Genomic DNA, 17,226 nt, shown 5'->3' with positions numbered 1-17,226 from the left:
TTGGTCGCTCTACTAGGTCTTACCCGCAGTAAGTGCTACACAACAGCGACGCCCCGCCTCTCCCATTGTGGTCCCGCCCCCACTCGAAGTGACAGCCCAGCCAGGCTCCGCCTCTCCCCACCATGGTCCCGCCCTCCGTCTCGGAGTGAACGCCCAACGAGGCCTCGCCTATTCCGCCGTAATCCCACCCCCACTCAGAGTGACAGCCCAGAAGCTACGCCTCTCCCTTTCTACAGACACTCCGCAAGACTAGCCAGCTAGGCTAGTCCCTCATTTCTCCGGAGCCGACCCAGTCCTCGCCGGAAGCCACACCTCGCTCAACCTCGACCCAGTTCGGTGCGACGCGCCGCCAGGTCCCGCCTCTCCCACCATGGTCCCGCCCCCGCCTGCGGGTAGTCGCCGCTAGGCGCCGCCGCGCCCGCCGCGCCGGCCCCGCCGGCCCCTCCCGCCCCGCCGCTCCGGCCGGCCCCGCCTCGTGCGTCCGCTCGCCGGGCTCCCGGTCTCGCCGGCTCTCGGGCCCGCCCCTAAGACGTGGAGCGCCGCGGCTGCCGGTGAGTGGGGGAGGGCACCTCGGAGCCCCTTGCTCTCCGCAGGGTAGAGCCCGGGTCCGAGCGGGTTGCTGAGCCCGGGATGTCGGGAGGCGGTGGATCGCGTCGAGGGACGCCTCCGGGCCGCTCTCTTCCTCCCGGGGTACCTCCAGTGCTGGCGATCCTAGAAATGGGGAAGTGTGTTGGGGGGTGTTCAGGTGGGGAGAGGAAAGGGTGAAGGTGTTGGGGAGTGGCCGTCACACCTGGAGGTTGGAGACAGCCCCGATTTGGGGAGGAGATAGGAGTCTGGGGATGGAGGGTTGAGTAATGGAATGGAAGAAAGGTGGTGAGGCCGAAATCTGGGGCTGGTGGGTTCAAGGTGGGGGATTATGACGGGAGGGAGGTTCAGTACTTTGGGTCGGGTGGTCGTGAGTGGGGTGGGGAAAACGGCGAAGCCTAGTGAAGGGCGTTTTTAGGAAGGACCAGCTCAGAGAGACCCACGATTTATGTTTCCCCGGACCCTGTTCGGAGGGAACTCGGGAGGGCTAGGGAATCTCAGAACGGGTGTGGCCCGAGCGAACTCGCAGGGCGATGCTCTTTCACACCGAGTGATCGGATGGCCAGGTTTCTGACGGGGACACAGCGTACAGTTTAAATAATAGATGCAAGTCAGGGTCAGTGCCTGGGAAACGAGAGAAATGAGGATGGCATGGGGTCCTCCTGCCGGCTGCTCTAATTTTCCTGGTCCCTCACAGAGCTCGCACTGGTGTGCGCTGTCTGCTGTGAACGCTATTTGAGCAGATGGGACAGTGGATCCTGGAGGGAGGTCGTGGATTTTGGAAGTACAGCTGAGGTTTATTCATACTCAAAACACAGTTGTAGCACATTCACTTAAATCCTGCGGAGTTGTGATTTTGAAAAATCTAATCCTATGGGTTTTAAAAATTTAGATCTTTATCATCTGGCTACTTTCAATTTTAAGTCATAGTAACCTAGAGGACTACATGTTTTCTAAGGGACATTCTGTGAGTATGACAAACAGTTTTGAATTAACTATGAAAAGGAGACCATGTCTATTCGGACCAGCTGCTGCTGAAAGAATCATAGAACTGCAGATGAAGAATGACATTTAAAAGATCTAAGCTAATGGAAAGGCCTGGTAAATTGGAAAGTGTGCACTTAAAAAAATCCAGTGAAACTTTTTTATTTCACTGTAGAAAACTTGGAAGGTAGAGAAATATATAGGATGAAAATGAAAACCCTGAGTAATGTCACCAACCCTATTAACATTTTGCCACAATTCTCAATCCTTTTTGTATTTTTTGTGTATTTAAATGTACATAATACTTAATTGGGAACATATTACATATTTCATTGTATTTTGCAGTTTCCTCATTTGTCATTTTTCTGCATCATTAAAAACTCTCCTTATGAATCTTTTTAAATTGTATGATACATAGCCCATTAGTCGTATGGATTGATTATTTATCACATGTTAAGAGTTCAACTGTATGGCAATTCATGTGCTCAGAGGTGAGAGTCATTGTTGCTCCAGGTTTTCAGACATTAGCCAGCCAGAAGGATCAAAATTTTGTTAGTGTCTGGGGCTATGACAGTAGACACATTCTTGTCTTGCCTCACTGGTCACTCCATGCCAGACCCAGCTGAGTGACTCTGTGCAGAGGTGGCCTTCTGTCTGCACAGTGTCCCGTCAGGCCTGGGCTGCTGTGGCCAGGCCGTCTTCAGTGTGCCGTGTCTCCTACAACTTCCTGTTGAGTCCTAAGGTCACCAGGTTCCTGATACGCTCCTCAGGGAATAGTCCCCACCACTTCCCTACTTTGTGGTTGTCACTGAGAAACTCTAGGGAGGGTGGGTGTGTGCGGTTCTGGTTTTCCACTCTCATATCTGCCCATCTCTTGTGTAACCAAGAGGCAGCTGCCCCACGTCCCAAGGTGGGAGTGTCCCACAATTGCTCTCAAGGTTAACTGCCTGTCAAAGGCTCGAGAGGGTGCCCCTAAGTTGTCTCTAGAGGAGTCCTGTCCCTCTTCTTGCCCTGGCCATTGAAATGACAACTTTCCTCATAAGGAGATTCCTCTCATCCTCCAGTTTGATCTGGCCCTTCATTTTTCTCTCACTGACATGTCCTTATTCTGTTTGATGACTGGGAATAATTTTGTAATTTTACTTCATGTTTCTCCTTGAGTCTGAAATAAGTTGATTCCTAAAGACAGCCTTGGGCATTTTCTTGTTAGCTTTTGAATTGATGACAATTCCACTGATTTTCCCCCCTTTTACCAAAACTCAGGAAGAGAGCCATTAGTACTGTCTTGTTCCCTGATAAAATATGCACATAAACCACCCCCACTGCCACTCCCCCCACGGTGGAACTCACCGTGTGTTTCTCTTCATGCGTTTCAGTCACCCTGGTCAGGATTTACTTCTTACTGTAGTCAGATGATTCCAGTAGCAATTGTAAAAGCCACGTGAGTCCAGTAATCCAGTTCCTTTGTAGATTTCTATTTGGCCCTGTATGCAGTTCAACCCGTGATCATGGAGAACAGAATTTGGGATGGCTGTCTACTGACCCCGTGCCCCGGGCCGGGGTGGAAGCTCGCTGCTCCGTGCCGCCCGGTCACTCCTGGCTGCTGTCCTGGCTGGCAGTCTGGGTAAAAGTGGGAAACTGGCTGTGGTAGCTGACATCATTCTCCCCTCCAGTGCCCAAGAAGTCGGTATATGTTGAACGTGCTTGTTTTTAGATTGTCCCCAATTGAAACCACGAGGCCCTTTTCTGTACCCACACTTAAAGCCCTAATGTGCCCCCCATCTGGTCTTGGGATCAGTGCTTGTCCGGTACGCATAATGACGGTGGAGCAAGCTCCCTGTAAGACCCTCCGGAAAAGTAGATTGCAGAACTCAGCTTATGCCACGGCTGCCATAAGGCTTCTCATGGCCATCATCTTACACTCGACATTCATGTCACTGGAGAAGTGGGACTGGAGCAGGCCTGGGTTCCACCGCAGCGAACTGCAGAGTGCAGGTGTGCCGGACTGCGCCCCGCTGCATGCCCAACACACGGGGCAGGCATCTCCCAGGGACGGGGCGTCCCCAGAGGTTTCCTGGACAGTGACAGAGTTTCCTGAGCAGAGGGCACAGGAAGAAGGGCTCAGGGTTACAGGGAGAGGAAGAAGAGAGCGCAGGTGGTGTAAGGGGATTCCTGCCTCATAGTTACCTGGATTGTCAGTACACTGTGGCCCAAGGGATGGCCCAGCCTGGTAACAAGTGACCTGTCATCATTGTGTAAAAATGCCCCATTTTCTGCACCTGGCCCAGAACTGGGTTCTCTCCATCTTTCAACTGTAGCAAATCTGAAAAGGATAAAGTATCTGGTTTTCACTCTTGCATTTCTTTTATTGGTAAATTTGAACATCTTTTCAAATGTCTGTTGACCACTGGTATTTCTCCTCTTGTGACTTGTGATTTCAGTTTCTTATTTTTTTTGGTTGTTGAATTGTAAGAACTCTTTGTATATCAGATATTGTGACACTTTTATCTGTAATGTATTGGGAATCTTATTAAGGTTGTGCCTCTGTAGTGAAAATAGGGGTGAATATACTCTTCCAAATTCTTTTGAATTAGTACATTGCAGATGTGCTATTTTTACATTATGTATATGTATATATGTGTGTATGAATATGTATATACACATTGTAGAAAAAAGCTGTGTGATGACTTCTCAATTTATTTGTCAAATGCTGCATTTCCAGTTTAATATATATCCCCATAAGTATATCTAGCGCTTATGGATCCCCTCTCTCTCTGGTCTGGAGTTTGAACAAAATATTCATATTGGTTGCAATTAAAATGCTCTAATGGAAAAAAAAAATTTTGTGCCTCAAATAATGAAAGCCCGATCGTATCTCAAATGAGAAGAAATCAATAAGCACATATTTATTATGAGTCTCTAAATAGTGTTCCTATACGTGAACTGGGACCTGCTTTTAGTGTCTCAGAAAGATTGCTTTATGACCTGGTAATTATGAATAAGACAGGCCTTTTATTACATGAGGCAACGCATACGTGGTAGAAAACTTTGACCTTTGATGCCGTCCGCACTGCCCCGCTGACCCGTGTATTGCTCCCTTCACCCACCCTTCCCATCTCTGCTGTTTTTTCACACAGTTTATTCTCTCCGTGCCCCATATTAGAAACCCTGCAGCCATCCATTTGTCTCTCCAAGTTGAAGGCTGTCTGGTTCTCCTCCTCCCTTCCCAGAAAGTTAGTGCCCCCCCACCGCCACCCCTCTCCCTTGAGTTATTGCTCTTGTACTTAGCCCATGTGTTAGAATGATTTGATTGATGCCCATGTGCTTCCGCTAGGAGCCTGGGAGCTCCTCAGAAGGACGTTACAGACCTACTTACTTTTGTACCTCACACCCTGTCGCACTTGGCTCACAGTAAGCATGTGATTAATATTGATTGCATTTGATATTTTCATTTAAAAAATGAGGTGATGATGCTCATCTCATAGTCTCTTGGTAGATTAACATTTTTCCCAACGTTTTTTAAATGAAAAATTCTGGAAGTTCAGGGGAGTTGAAAGAATACCGCAGAGATCACCCATATTCTTGTTCCTTAAATTTACCTATTGGGAAGCACATCACTCTGATACACAGCCGGTCCTCTGCTCAGAAACCTTCGGCGACTCCTCCCTTGCCATTGGATCACATTAAACCGTAGCATTAATTTTCCTTAAGTGGTTGCAGCTTACAAAACATTACTGCTCCCCTCTGGTCCGGCCAGTCTTACTGTTCACCTACACTGTCCTGATTCTTGCTTCATTCACTTTATGCAGGTATTTCCCCTGCGTAGCATTGCTTTTTCCTTTGCTTGATCCCAGACTTCTACACATTAAGTGTTCTGTGTTCCATAGCTCTAATTGCCATCTGTTTTTCTTTCATTCTGTGTAACTACTGACTATATTACGAGGTGTTTGGAGATGAGTGCTAGGTCCTATTTTGACCTGGCTTCCATTACAGAGCCTAACAGGCTGACCTTTGATTTGGCTGGTGTCTTTAATAGTATTCCTGATATACTTGTAATATAATTTGAATGTAATATTCATTTATAATACCTGTGTTGCCCCAAACAAAACTTAATGTTCTTTTAAAGAAAAACAAAGGAGAGCCAGACAACCTGGATCTCTTTGACCAGCTTGCTCAAGATTTCCCCCAAAGAAAGATGTTCCATGGTGTTGGTCGCTCTTTTTGTGATTGTTCCCAGGAATTGATTTGTACTTGTCCTTTGGAGTCATTAAAACTTAACACCAAATACAAAGTTAGAACAAATAAGTCTGAAGTCCAAAAATCACCCCTGCTGAGGATCACTGGGTTAGAGAGATTCACATGCAAACCATTGTACAGAGAGGCCGTTAAATCTTAGTGACTGATACCGCTTGTGGGTCTCCAAGTTGACTCTTGTGTTTTAAGCTTGGTAACAGAGATTAAGGCAATATCCCTGAGCCAGGTAGGGAAAGTGGGAGAGAAAGCTGATGCTAGGAGATCAGCTCTGTACTGAAACATGAAGTTGGACTGAGTCTGCTCCCTGCTCATCACAAATTAGTGACTCCCAGTATTTATTGGACAGTGCCCAGTTCCTTTGTAATCAGGGGCCCTTGTCAGTTACCAGCTCCTTGCCATCCTCCCTCCCCGCTCACATTGATACTGCTCCAGCCATACATAGCTGCTTTTGCTTCTCTGAGTCTGTTGGCTATTTTCGATCATTATTTTGTGGGGCGGTACTATGTCCTCTGCTTAGAATGCCGTCCGTTGTCCGTGTGGTGAACTGCTATTCGTTCTTCTAAATCTTGTTCAGGTGTCCCATCCTTCATAAATACTTTCTTAATCCTCTTGTATGAGAGTCCATTTTACACTGTTACCTTTCTGTTTCCTGAATGTCCCTCCTGTGGTATTCCGAGCTGGAAGTGGATGGTGTTCTCTCATCTTTGTAGAGACCCTGGCTCACCCAGGTGTGCTTGAACCATTAGTTGAACCTGTCATATAACCCATCTGGATCATGAGAAATTCTGCTTTATCTCAGAAGCCAGAATTTAGGAATAATTAAGAGAAAATAACAGCCGTGTCTGGTATGGTCCAGTGGATTGAGCGCCTGTCTGCGAACCAAACAGTTACCGGTTGGATTCCTAGTCTAGGACACATGCCTGGGTTGTGGGCCAGGTTCCTAGTTGGGGGTGCATGAGAGGGAACCACACATTGATATTTCTTTGCCTCTCTGTCTTTCTCCTCTTCCTCTCTCTAAAAATAGATAAGTAAAATCTTTTTAAAAAAAGAGAAAATACAAATACAGTTTACATATCTCATTTTCCATTCTAACCCATGTTTGCTTTTTATTTTATTTTAATTTTCAGGAAGTTTGCCAAAGATGAAAGTGACCTTGTCAGCTTTGGACACTTGTGAGAGTTCTTTCACGCCTTTGGTAGTCATAGAACTTGCTCAGGATGTCAAAGAGGAAACCAGAGAGTGGCTGAAAAACAGAATTGTCACTAAGAAGAAAGATGGAGGTGAGTAAAATAGATGTTACTCAGACTTAGTAATGCTCAGTGACTAAAACTGTATTTTCAGGTGTGTTTTACATTTTTTTCATAGATATATATCTACAATTAATGTCCACTTCTTTGGTCTTTATTACTTATCTAGGACTTAAAAGGAGGTCTTAGATCAACATTAGACGTCATTCATTTGTAAGTCTTCATTAGTTTGTAAGCAACATGAGTGATTTTTTTCATAGCTACAGTGCTTGGTGCATTGTAGGTGCTTAATAAATATTTGTCAAGTGAATCCATGAGTGTTCGCTGAGTGTTCTTTGTGTGCCGGTTATGGAGCTTAGGGAGAGAGAAGTACCATCAGGGAAAGGAGACTGAGTGCCTGATCCCGGAAACTGAAGTAGCAGAATATAGAAGCTAGAGAAAGAGCTGCTGCAAAGCAGTTCATGATACGTAGCCATGAACCCTATTTATAAGTGTTACACGAGTCAAGGAAAGGAGGAGGTGCTACTTAGTGATGCTTCTCAGGGTGGTTAAGGGATGATTTTGTAGAAGCCAAAGTTTGGTCCTCTCCTGAAGGGCAAGCAAAAATGGCTTTAGGTCTGGGTGGAGGACGTTGGACATCAGCAGACCCTTCGTAAAACTACGCAGAGCAACACCTAAGACTTCACGAGGTCGTCATACACTGCACAGAATTTACCGTTATTCTGCCGTGTATAATGTGCTCCTGTGTATAATGTGTTCCCACGTTTTTGGCCCAAACTTTCAGGAAAGAAATCTTTCGTTTTAATTTTTTAATTCAGTTATTTATTTCTTTGTATGTAGAAACAAAACCAATGATCATATTCGAGGGCATTATTTTGCATATGGATATTGTTATTGCTTTCTAGAGTTACACTTTTAATACATAAGCATGAGTAAAAGAATTAAAAACATTTTCATAGATACAGAATTAGTACTGCCTATGTATAATGTGCATCCTTACTTTTCTCTCAAAAATTTGGGCAAAAAAGTGCACATTATACATGGCAAAATACGGTAAATACTTTTTTTTAAAAAGATGGTGAGCATAAACTGAAATGCTTTTTTAAAAATAAAACTTTCAGGGGAAGGATTGAAGGTGGGAGGTGGGGGTGGGTGGGGCAGGGAAAAGTGGTAGCCCGAAAATGGTGACTAATGTACTTGAACAATAAAAAAAAATTGAAAAAAGAAAAATGGAAAAAAAAAACCCGTTCAATCAAAACCTGTTTCCAAATAACTGAACCAAAAATAAACTTAAATATAACAGTTCCTGCTTGCTGAAACCTAATGTGCTTCACTGGACTGGAGTCACTTCTTTAAAAGTCCTGTGATGTGAGGACGTTTGTTGTGTCTTTGAGCGAGAGGCTCCCACGCATGCCCAGGCTGCTTCTCTGCTCATTGGGTGGCTTTAGCAGGAACACAACGGGCTGCGGAGTTGGTGGCAAAAGGTAACAAGGGGGACAGAACTGAATTGGCTGAGATCTATTTGAAGAAATAGTTAGATCCTCATATCCCTTCCGTATTGTACTACCCAGCAGGGGACTCTGCTTATCATTCTCTGGAGAGGGCCAGATGCCTAGGTTCTTGGCCTGGGGCGCAGTGCAAAGTTGGAAACAGAGATTCTGTACTGAAAATGCAGTGACAACTGACTACTGTTACCCCTCCCCTCCACCCCACAGCGTCATGCCTAACTTACTGCCCAAAATGCTGGCAGCTCGAGTCAAATCCTCTTGGAGAGACTGAATAATCTCTCTTAGGGGCAGAAATCAGAGAAGAGCCTGTGAAAAACGAACTGGCCAGATTACCTTGCATCAGAAACCATCTTTGATGAGCACCATCTAAACCTACAGAACCTGTTCCGCCTCCTAGAACTTCTTTCTTAAACTGTAGCGTACAACAAAAGGTCACCAAACGTCTGGGGAAAATCTCTACAAGGGAGAGAAAGCTAAAACTAAACAGAAAAAAGCAGCAAACTGTAGAAGAAGAAAACCAAAAGAGAATTTGAATCTCATTTCTCAGAAGTATGAGAAGATAGAACATCTATGAATCAAAGTAGGATATTATAAGATAATCACTTAGGAGAAAAGCAGCTCTTACAAAGTGAAAATAGGAAAGCAAAATTTAAAAAAACTCAGTAGAAGAGTTAGAGGATAATTTTGATAAAAGCATTCCAGGAAATAGAGGAAAAAGGTAAAGAATTGGAAAATATGCGGGAAAAATATAAAGAAATTAGAGGACTCGTCTAGAAGGTACACATCCGAATAAAAGTATATCTAGAAAGAGAACAGGAAAAGGAGAGAAATAAATTATCAAAGAAAAACTCGATGCCAGGCTTTTTTAGATCGAAAGGGCTCACGCAGTGCCCTGCACGGTGGATGAGAATGGCACATCATTGGAAGTTTCAGAAGCCGGTGGATGAAGAACTTCCGTAAAAACTTCCAGAAAATACAAAATAGGTCACATATAAAGGATCAGACTTCTTAACAGAAACCTTGGAAGCTAGAAGGAAGTGGTGTACTATCTTCACTTCTGAAGGAAAATGCTTTCAATCTAGAATTCTGAGCCCACCCAGCTGCCTACACGACATGAGGACAGAGTGAAGAGAGACGTCTCTAAAATGATGTTGACAGGGAATCATGTCAGTGGGTCGAGGGAAGACAAACAATTGGGAGACATCTGGGGGGACTGAAGTATTGATACGTATCTCATAAGCTAAGCAAATGATAAAACATGTCAGTTAATTTTGGGGGAAATGGACAGTTGTAGGAAAGGAAAACCCTAATAAAGAAAATGCTATTGATGAAACAAAAAGGAAACAGCTATAACTGCTGTGCGGATGAGGTATGGGAGTGGTGGATGGAAATGGTGGAGGTTCGGAGTGCGGGTTGGGGAAAAGAGCTAAACACCCATCTGCCAAGGCCTCAAACAGAAAGGAAAAGCTCTCTAAGCATCTTGTTTGGTCACATGAAAACAAATACCAAAGCAATCACCTGAACAATTTGAAGTCTTGGCAGATGTAAATTGGGGGAGGGACACGGGGACTGCTCTTTTTCAAAATAAGACGCTGACCAAGGGTTCTCTTTGAAGGGATACTCTCTCAGAAGTGCCTGAGAGGGCCTTTCCGCCATTCTCACTGTGTCAGCGTGCGCCTTGCAGGCAAGAGCCACTAAGATGGGACTTGATACACAGAGGCTCATGGAGGGAAACATTTATTGACAAAAACGAGAAGGGGAGAAGGAGCAGGAGCAGGCACTGAGAGCCTTCAGACCGAGGGGCATCCGATGCTCGTGAAGGGAGAGAGGGGAGGAAGGAGGCATGAACAGGAGGCGCCTCGGGCTACAGCATGGTTCTGAGAAGGGCCAGCTCACGGTGAGCGGGAATGGTCTCCTGCCAGCGTCCTGCATGGCCGCCCACGGCGGGGGGCCGCTGGGGGAGCTGGCCTGGGTGTGAGGGTGCTTTGTCCAGAGGAGGGCCGTGGGAGCTGTCAGCGGCCCGCTCCCCGCCACAGAGCCTCCTGAAGGCAGGTCTGCGGGGGTGGGGCACTTCTGAGGCTGCTGTACTCACCAACCTATTTTTTTTTTGTTACCAAACTTTGATCTTTGCAGTGTGAGAAGTGAAAAATAGCATATTGGCGTCATTTTTGCATTTATCTAAATATGAATGAGGCTAAGGATTTTATATTTACGAGCCATTTGTGTTTTCTGTAAACTGAATATATCTTTAATTGATTTTTTATTAAAGTCTTTAATACCTCTAATAAATTACCTAAATAATACATTAATCTTAATATATCAATATTAACCTATTTGGTAAGTGAAATAATAGATTCCGCTCATTATCCTGTTACCATCTGATTAGTATTTCGTAATTCCCATCAATCCTCTCTAGAGGGTAAATAGTAGAGAAATACCTTAAAAAGTTTGATATAGGTAGAAGTAAAAAATTAGGAAAAATTCCTTTTATCATAATCTTTTAATAATTGCATGTACAAGATCAAGACAACATCTAATCTTTATTTATTTATTTATATTTAGAGAGAGGGAAGGAGGGAGAAAGAGAGGGAGTATAACATTGATGTGCGAGAGATACATTGATCAGTTGTCTCTCGTACGCCCCCAGGTGGGAATCTGGCCTGCAACCTGGGCATGTGCACTGGGAATCTAACTGTTGATCTTTCGGTTCACAGGCTGGCACTCAGTCCACTGAGCCACACCAGCCAGGGCTTTAATGTCTATTCTTAATGTTTGGAAACCTAGTTAAGAAGATGATTATTAAACCTAATTCAACATAGATACTTACAGGAAAAAATCATTGAAAATTATATTGCTCTTTATTTATTATTTAACATTCACACAATGTTATAATTCAGTGTAAATTAGAAACAATATTCTTATCCTGCATACTTAGTGCAAATTAATACCTAGAACTAGTCAATATTGAATTCTTGTCTCATATCTACTTCAAATTTGACTAACTGACAAGCCACTTGCTGTATTTTCCATTTCTGGCTTTTATTTCAAAAAACTCTAAAGAACTTACCATCCCCACCTTACTTATATTTCCTGTTCATTTGGAAGACGGGTTTAAACTGTTAAGACAATTTATTTTTTTTCTACCAAACTAGAGACACATCATTCATTTAGAAGGTTTTCATTTTTGAAACTTTTACGTTTGTCTCTTTCTAAGATTGTGCTCACCTTTTGTTTTCGAAGGTGCGCAGTTGTTATTCAGACCCTTGTTAAATAAATATGAGAAAGAAACGGTGGAAAATCAGAACTTGTATCTCGTGGGCGCCTCCAGCATTAGATTGCTGCTGGGGGCGGAAGCCGTGGGGCTGGTGAAGGAATGCCACGATAACACCATGAGGGCCTTCACCTACGGGACGCGGCACAACTTCAAAGGCTTCGACGGTGAGTCCCAGCACGGTGTCTGCAGGGTCAGCTCCTCAACGAGAAGTTTTCAATGACTAAGTCTTTTCAGTAAAGAGCCAACAGGCAAACAGGAAATAATGACGGCCGTGCGGGCCATACGCTTGCTCCCAGTCGTTCAGCACAGCCATTGTAGAAAGCAACAGCAGCCTTAGACATTGGGTGGGGAGTATAAGTATAATTTTACTTATGAAACCAGGTGATGGGCCAGATTTGGCCCAGGGGCCTTGCTTTCCCACCCTGGAATAGAGTAACATCAATTAGGATGACATACAATTAAATTATTCTACTGTAATTCTTACAATGGTGAATAGTCAGTCACTGGCTTTATATAGCAAAGTCTCATACAAAATAGAGCGGCAGTTCAGTGTCTTAGAATCCCCGTTTCCTGGTGGGTAACTGGTTCTCTTCTGGCCTCCAAAGGAACTCCAGGAGAGAATGGTTTCTGGAAGGACTGAGAAGCCGGTGGCCCTGACAGAATGGGAGTTTATATTAGATTTGATTCTCATCGATGGGCCCCTCAGGGCATTCAGAGATCGAAGATGTGCTTCGACTTCTTCAGACTCACTCACTCTGGGTTTTTCTTTTTTATCTTAGTGAATAAATAATGAAGGTGAAATTCACCTCATTTAAGAGGAGTTACCTGTCAAAAATGCTATTTTCATCTCAGACTTTGTTCTCCCTTGTTTATGGGATGAATGTTCAACTGCAGAAGGGAATGGCCTGGACTTGTGAGTTTGAAGGAGAATTTCCACATGGGCCAACTTCTGTTCCATCCCTAGTTACAGATTGTTAGGATTGGAGACCATACTGCCTTCTGCTCGGTGGGGTTGATGAGATCAAGCAGGTGTCTGCCATTGGATGTTTGGGTCAAGTTATATAAAAACTCATACAATGATTGAAGAATTGTATTATGTGAAGACATAACAGAATATTTTTATTCTTATCAAGTATCTAAGGAGCTTTATGTTCTGTTAAATTTACCAGTTTTATACTTTGCTTGCTCCTTATATTAATTATTTATTGTGTATATCATTATTTCTATAACCCCAAGGTATTTGACTATTATTAACCTTAGTTTGGCTATTACTGAGAAGATAACTGGAAATTTTTTGTTCTATTTTAGATAACAATGATGATTTTCTCACAATGGCAGAATGTCAGTTCATTATCAAACACGAACTTGAAAATCTCAGAGCCAGAGATGAAAAAATGATCCCTGGTTACCCCCAGGCGAAGTTGTATCCAGGAAAATCATTATGTAAGTGGTTATGTTAACCTGCTTTATGAATATACATTCTAATGCAATTTATTCTTTTTAGCAAACATAAAAAAACACGTTACCGAGGCTTTATTTTTTCCCTCTTACTGAGAAACTTTCACAACTTTACAGTAATTTACTTTTCTCACGAACATATCTTTTGCCTTTAGAGCTGCCTTATATTGCGTGTTTTAGATCAATATATTTGTCCTACTTGGGTTGCTGCTTCTTATTATCAAGGTCTCAGTGCTCAGCATGAAGCTCAGTGTAAACACATGTACGTATTACTCAGTTAAAATAAACAAAGTTTACTCTAGGCTCAGACATTGTACGAGAATGAAAATCTGGGGGGGAATCAGAAGGGGAGGCCTGGGCTTTCCCTGGAGCATCCCTTCCGTCTCCCCTCGTCTCACTGGGCGGGAACACGTGCAGACAGAGAGGCGTAGGAAGAGTCACAGGTGACAATGCCTGAGTGGAAAGCAGCAGGTAGCAACTTTCTCATTTTCTGTAATTCCGTGGGGATGAGCATAGTAGTGTGCAGAATGGAAGTGCTTACTACAAAGTGTAATTCCAAGCTCAGATCGTGGCAGGGCCTCAGAGCCTTTTTGCTGCCTAAAATACACTTTAAACATGTGAGCTTCTGTGTCCCCTCCGCTCCTTCCCTCCCTCATTTCCTCTCTTTCTTTTTTTATAATAAATATAAAAACAATAAAATCATCGAAATCATGGCCATTTGAAAATTTTTTATACCATCTGAGATAAGAATCATGTGAAGTTGCCAAGTCTGGATTTTAAAATTCTGCATTATTCTCTTCCTTTATGTATTTAAATGCCTCTAAAAATGCCATCATGCATTTTGGATCGTTTTAATTTTATAATCATAATAATTTGTTGAAGAAGAAATGGAATATGCATAATTATAAACTGAACTATTTTCAGAGCGTAAATTAGAAAACTTAGAGTAACTTAAAGTCCTAGAGTTTCATTAAGTTTAATCCACAGCAATAAGTGGAAAAGCTTAATTTTACCTTTAAGTTTTGTGGGAGCCACTCCCCCCCAGGGAGGCCTCTTCTCTGAAGCCGATGGGGAGGAGCGATGGCAACCTGGCCTGTGCTGTCCCCAGCCATCCTTTGAGAGCTGGCCGGGACTTTCATGAGAAACTTCTCCATTGTCTTCAGTTTAATTTGATTTTCATTTTACACACAGCGGCTATCATTTTGCTCACCATGATGCTGTGTCTTGATAGAAAGCTTTCATTAAGTAGATAACATGGGTGTCGGGGTGAACATGACCGTGAGGCAGTTGGGCGGTGCCAGGAGGCGCGTGCCCCAGGGCTCTCCCCGCTCCCGTCGGACAGCATGCACTGCGCAGGCCGAGCACCTGGTCCCATGTGGCTCAGTTGTCACTGTGCCCCTTGGTGGGCATCCCGCCCGTATCTTCTGTGTGAGCTGAGGTCTCTTCGTAATCTTTGTACTCTCAGGCTCTGCCTTCTCCCCTTGATTCCTCGTAGATTATAGTTATGCAAGTAACTGAATGAAAGGTTTTCTTTAGAAAGAGGAATAAAGGAGCCAAGAACTGAGGTGTTAACTGTAGCCTCAGGGATGTTCTTTAGGTTAAAACTCTGTCTCAAAATGTCTATCCGATGATTGGTGGCATATGGCACACCTCATATTAGGTATGTTGCTATATTGTTATTCTTTTAGAATATTATGTTAATTTCCTCTGAATGTATTCTGTATACAAAAGGGTAGATTAGAGTGTCAGATATAATCTGTATTTTAAGATTATTAATTGTTCTCATAAAAACATTAGAGTAGATTTCAAGTAAATATTATGTAGCGGGCATGCACCTAAGACGATTAATCTACTGATGTATTTTTATATGCATGCTCTTGCTGGGTATACATATATATTAACACACATGTATACTGTGGCTACATACATATTTATAGTTTTTATATTAAGCAGCGATGAAAATAATACAGAAATACAAAGATGTATTTTGAAAACACAGGTATCCCCAGGAAACAGTTCTCCTTATTAAGACAAAAGTGTTCTGTTCACACGAAGGTGCTGGAGTCGGGCGGGCCTGGGAGGGGCCGCAGGAGCACAGCAGCGGTTGCGGGGGAGCCTCTCTCCCTGAGGGCGCCCTGCGTGCTCCTCGCCCCTCTGCTGGGGTTGATTCGGGGCGGCATGACCTGCCCCTCCCTGTTGCACAGAGACGCTGTAAGGAGTTCAGAGAGAGATTTTTGGTTTTATTTTTGAAATAAAAATCACATCACATTAGCCAAAGACAGAAGCAGTACTGTATTAGTATTGTTATTACATTATTTAATTTAGAGAGTTCGACTATAAGCCAGGTTACTTATAGTCCCCCTTAAATTAGATTTTGGATTGCTTAGCTGATTGTTAAGTGGCTGTAATAGGAATAACCCTAGTAGTTGCCAACAGATTATTCAGCATTCCTGAAGGAAGGAATCTTGGTGTAAGTTGTTCCTTTCTTTAAATAGGACTGAACAGCATCATATTTTCCTTTGAAGGTAAGGCTCATGTTAATTGCATTCTTAGCGCACATCAGAAGGTTGGAGGATTTTTAAAAAAAAAAACAAACCCTCTATTTTTAGAAGGTGAAACCAGAACCCTGCTTTTGGCATTGACGGTGAAGCGAAGCCCAGTAATTGAGGACCAGTGGCTTTATATTCTCTTCCCAGTTCCTATTTTTAGAAGTATCCAGGCTGGTTTTTATGTCTGCCTGGAAAGTCTTCTACAGTAGAATGGAGTCGTTTTTTAAAAAAAAGAAGTTAAAAATAGTAAAGTAATAATTTAGATGCTGTAGATCAGTTCAAAGTTTAAAAAAACTTGATGTACTAATTGAAAAGGCTAGTAATACAAAGAAAGAATAAGCTATAGCCATGCACCCCCAAATATGAGAGAAGAATCAGACCAGTTGTGGGCGACCAACTTCTACTCATATTAGCTAAGAAAAAAATATACTGAAATACTTGAGAATAAAAACATTTTAAAATGGATTTGATGACACCATAGACTGTTTTAACTTAAACTGTATACCTTTTCCAGTCATTAAGGAAGATTTCATCATGACCTTAGCTTTTAAAAGCTTTTTCCTGTATAGCTTACAGGAGATAGAATTGTAAGAAGAACTGTGTATTAGGAATTCTTTTCGACCTAGACTTTTTCCTCTGGTTAGTATCAGATATCTCCTCTTTATTATCTTCCCCCCCCGCCCCCCCGAAGAGGTTAGGTTTACTTTTAGATTGCTCTGAGGATTTTACGACAGGGCACCCGTTCTGAGAGCACTCGGCCTCTCTCTGTTCTACTATGTAGTGTTTCTACACTGAAAACTTAAATCGTGTTTTTCTTCCGACATTTATTTGCTGCTCCTTACTGAGGGGCCTGTTGACTGATGTTCCTAACTTTGGTGACTAGGTAGACAGGAGATAAGAGTTGAGCTGGTTAACCTTAGAGAGTTCGGAGCTTCCAGTGGATGAAAACAGCAAAGCATCCTTTTTTGATGCTGATTCCATCTTATAAGCATCCATAATCTTTAGGAGGCGGCACTCCTAGGAACTTGTGTGGAAAGTGCTCCATTTCCCCAAATACGGCACAAGGCACTGCATTCGAGTTCTCCATGTGTGCTGCACACACGTCCTCCTAAAGGCCATGCCAGTGAGTCCCTCTGTTAGGGACGAGAGAATGCTCCGTCTCAGTTATCGTTACTGGAGGGTATTGTCTTCGGCTAAATTGGTTGGCCTCTTTCAGATATGTGCATGAGTGTTAAAATCATACTTGCCAAATGACTGCTCAAAGTAGGAAGTCTTTATTTGGTTTGATTTTGATATTTGGTTTTTGTGAATGTAAGCCTTTGTTATCAGAAAAGATGAAAGTGATTGAAAATACTCAGTATCAAGAA

At 43.2% G+C, this 17,226-nt stretch overlaps 1 protein-coding gene across 2 annotated transcripts in view; it reads left to right on the top strand.

Annotated features, from left to right (window-relative positions):
* The first annotated feature begins 410 nt into the window (after positions 1–410).
* The window catches only part of ANO10 (anoctamin 10), a 121,448-nt gene continuing 104,632 nt past the window's right edge, over positions 411–17,226 (top strand). Inside the window, exons 1-4 of one of the 2 annotated variants that reach the window (XM_054594803.1) lie at positions 411–551; positions 6,951–7,103; positions 11,819–12,016; positions 13,161–13,295. In XM_054594803.1, coding sequence (XP_054450778.1) covers positions 6,965–7,103; positions 11,819–12,016; positions 13,161–13,295 — 472 coding nt within the window. In that variant the 5' untranslated portion in view covers positions 411–551; positions 6,951–6,964. Of the gene's footprint in view, positions 552–571; positions 691–6,950; positions 7,104–11,818; positions 12,017–13,160; positions 13,296–17,226 lie in introns of those variants that run through there. The other variant, XM_054594802.1, reaches the window with a different exon arrangement.

Source organism: Pteronotus mesoamericanus, unplaced genomic scaffold (assembly GCF_021234165.1).
Source record: "Pteronotus mesoamericanus isolate MK-2021 breed Mesoamerican mustached bat unplaced genomic scaffold, CSHL_Meso_final scaffold_533, whole genome shotgun sequence".
NCBI classification, from domain to species: domain Eukaryota; kingdom Metazoa; phylum Chordata; class Mammalia; order Chiroptera; family Mormoopidae; genus Pteronotus; species Pteronotus mesoamericanus.
Note: the sequence above shows the minus strand (reverse complement) of the source record. Positions and strands in the feature narration are given on the sequence as shown.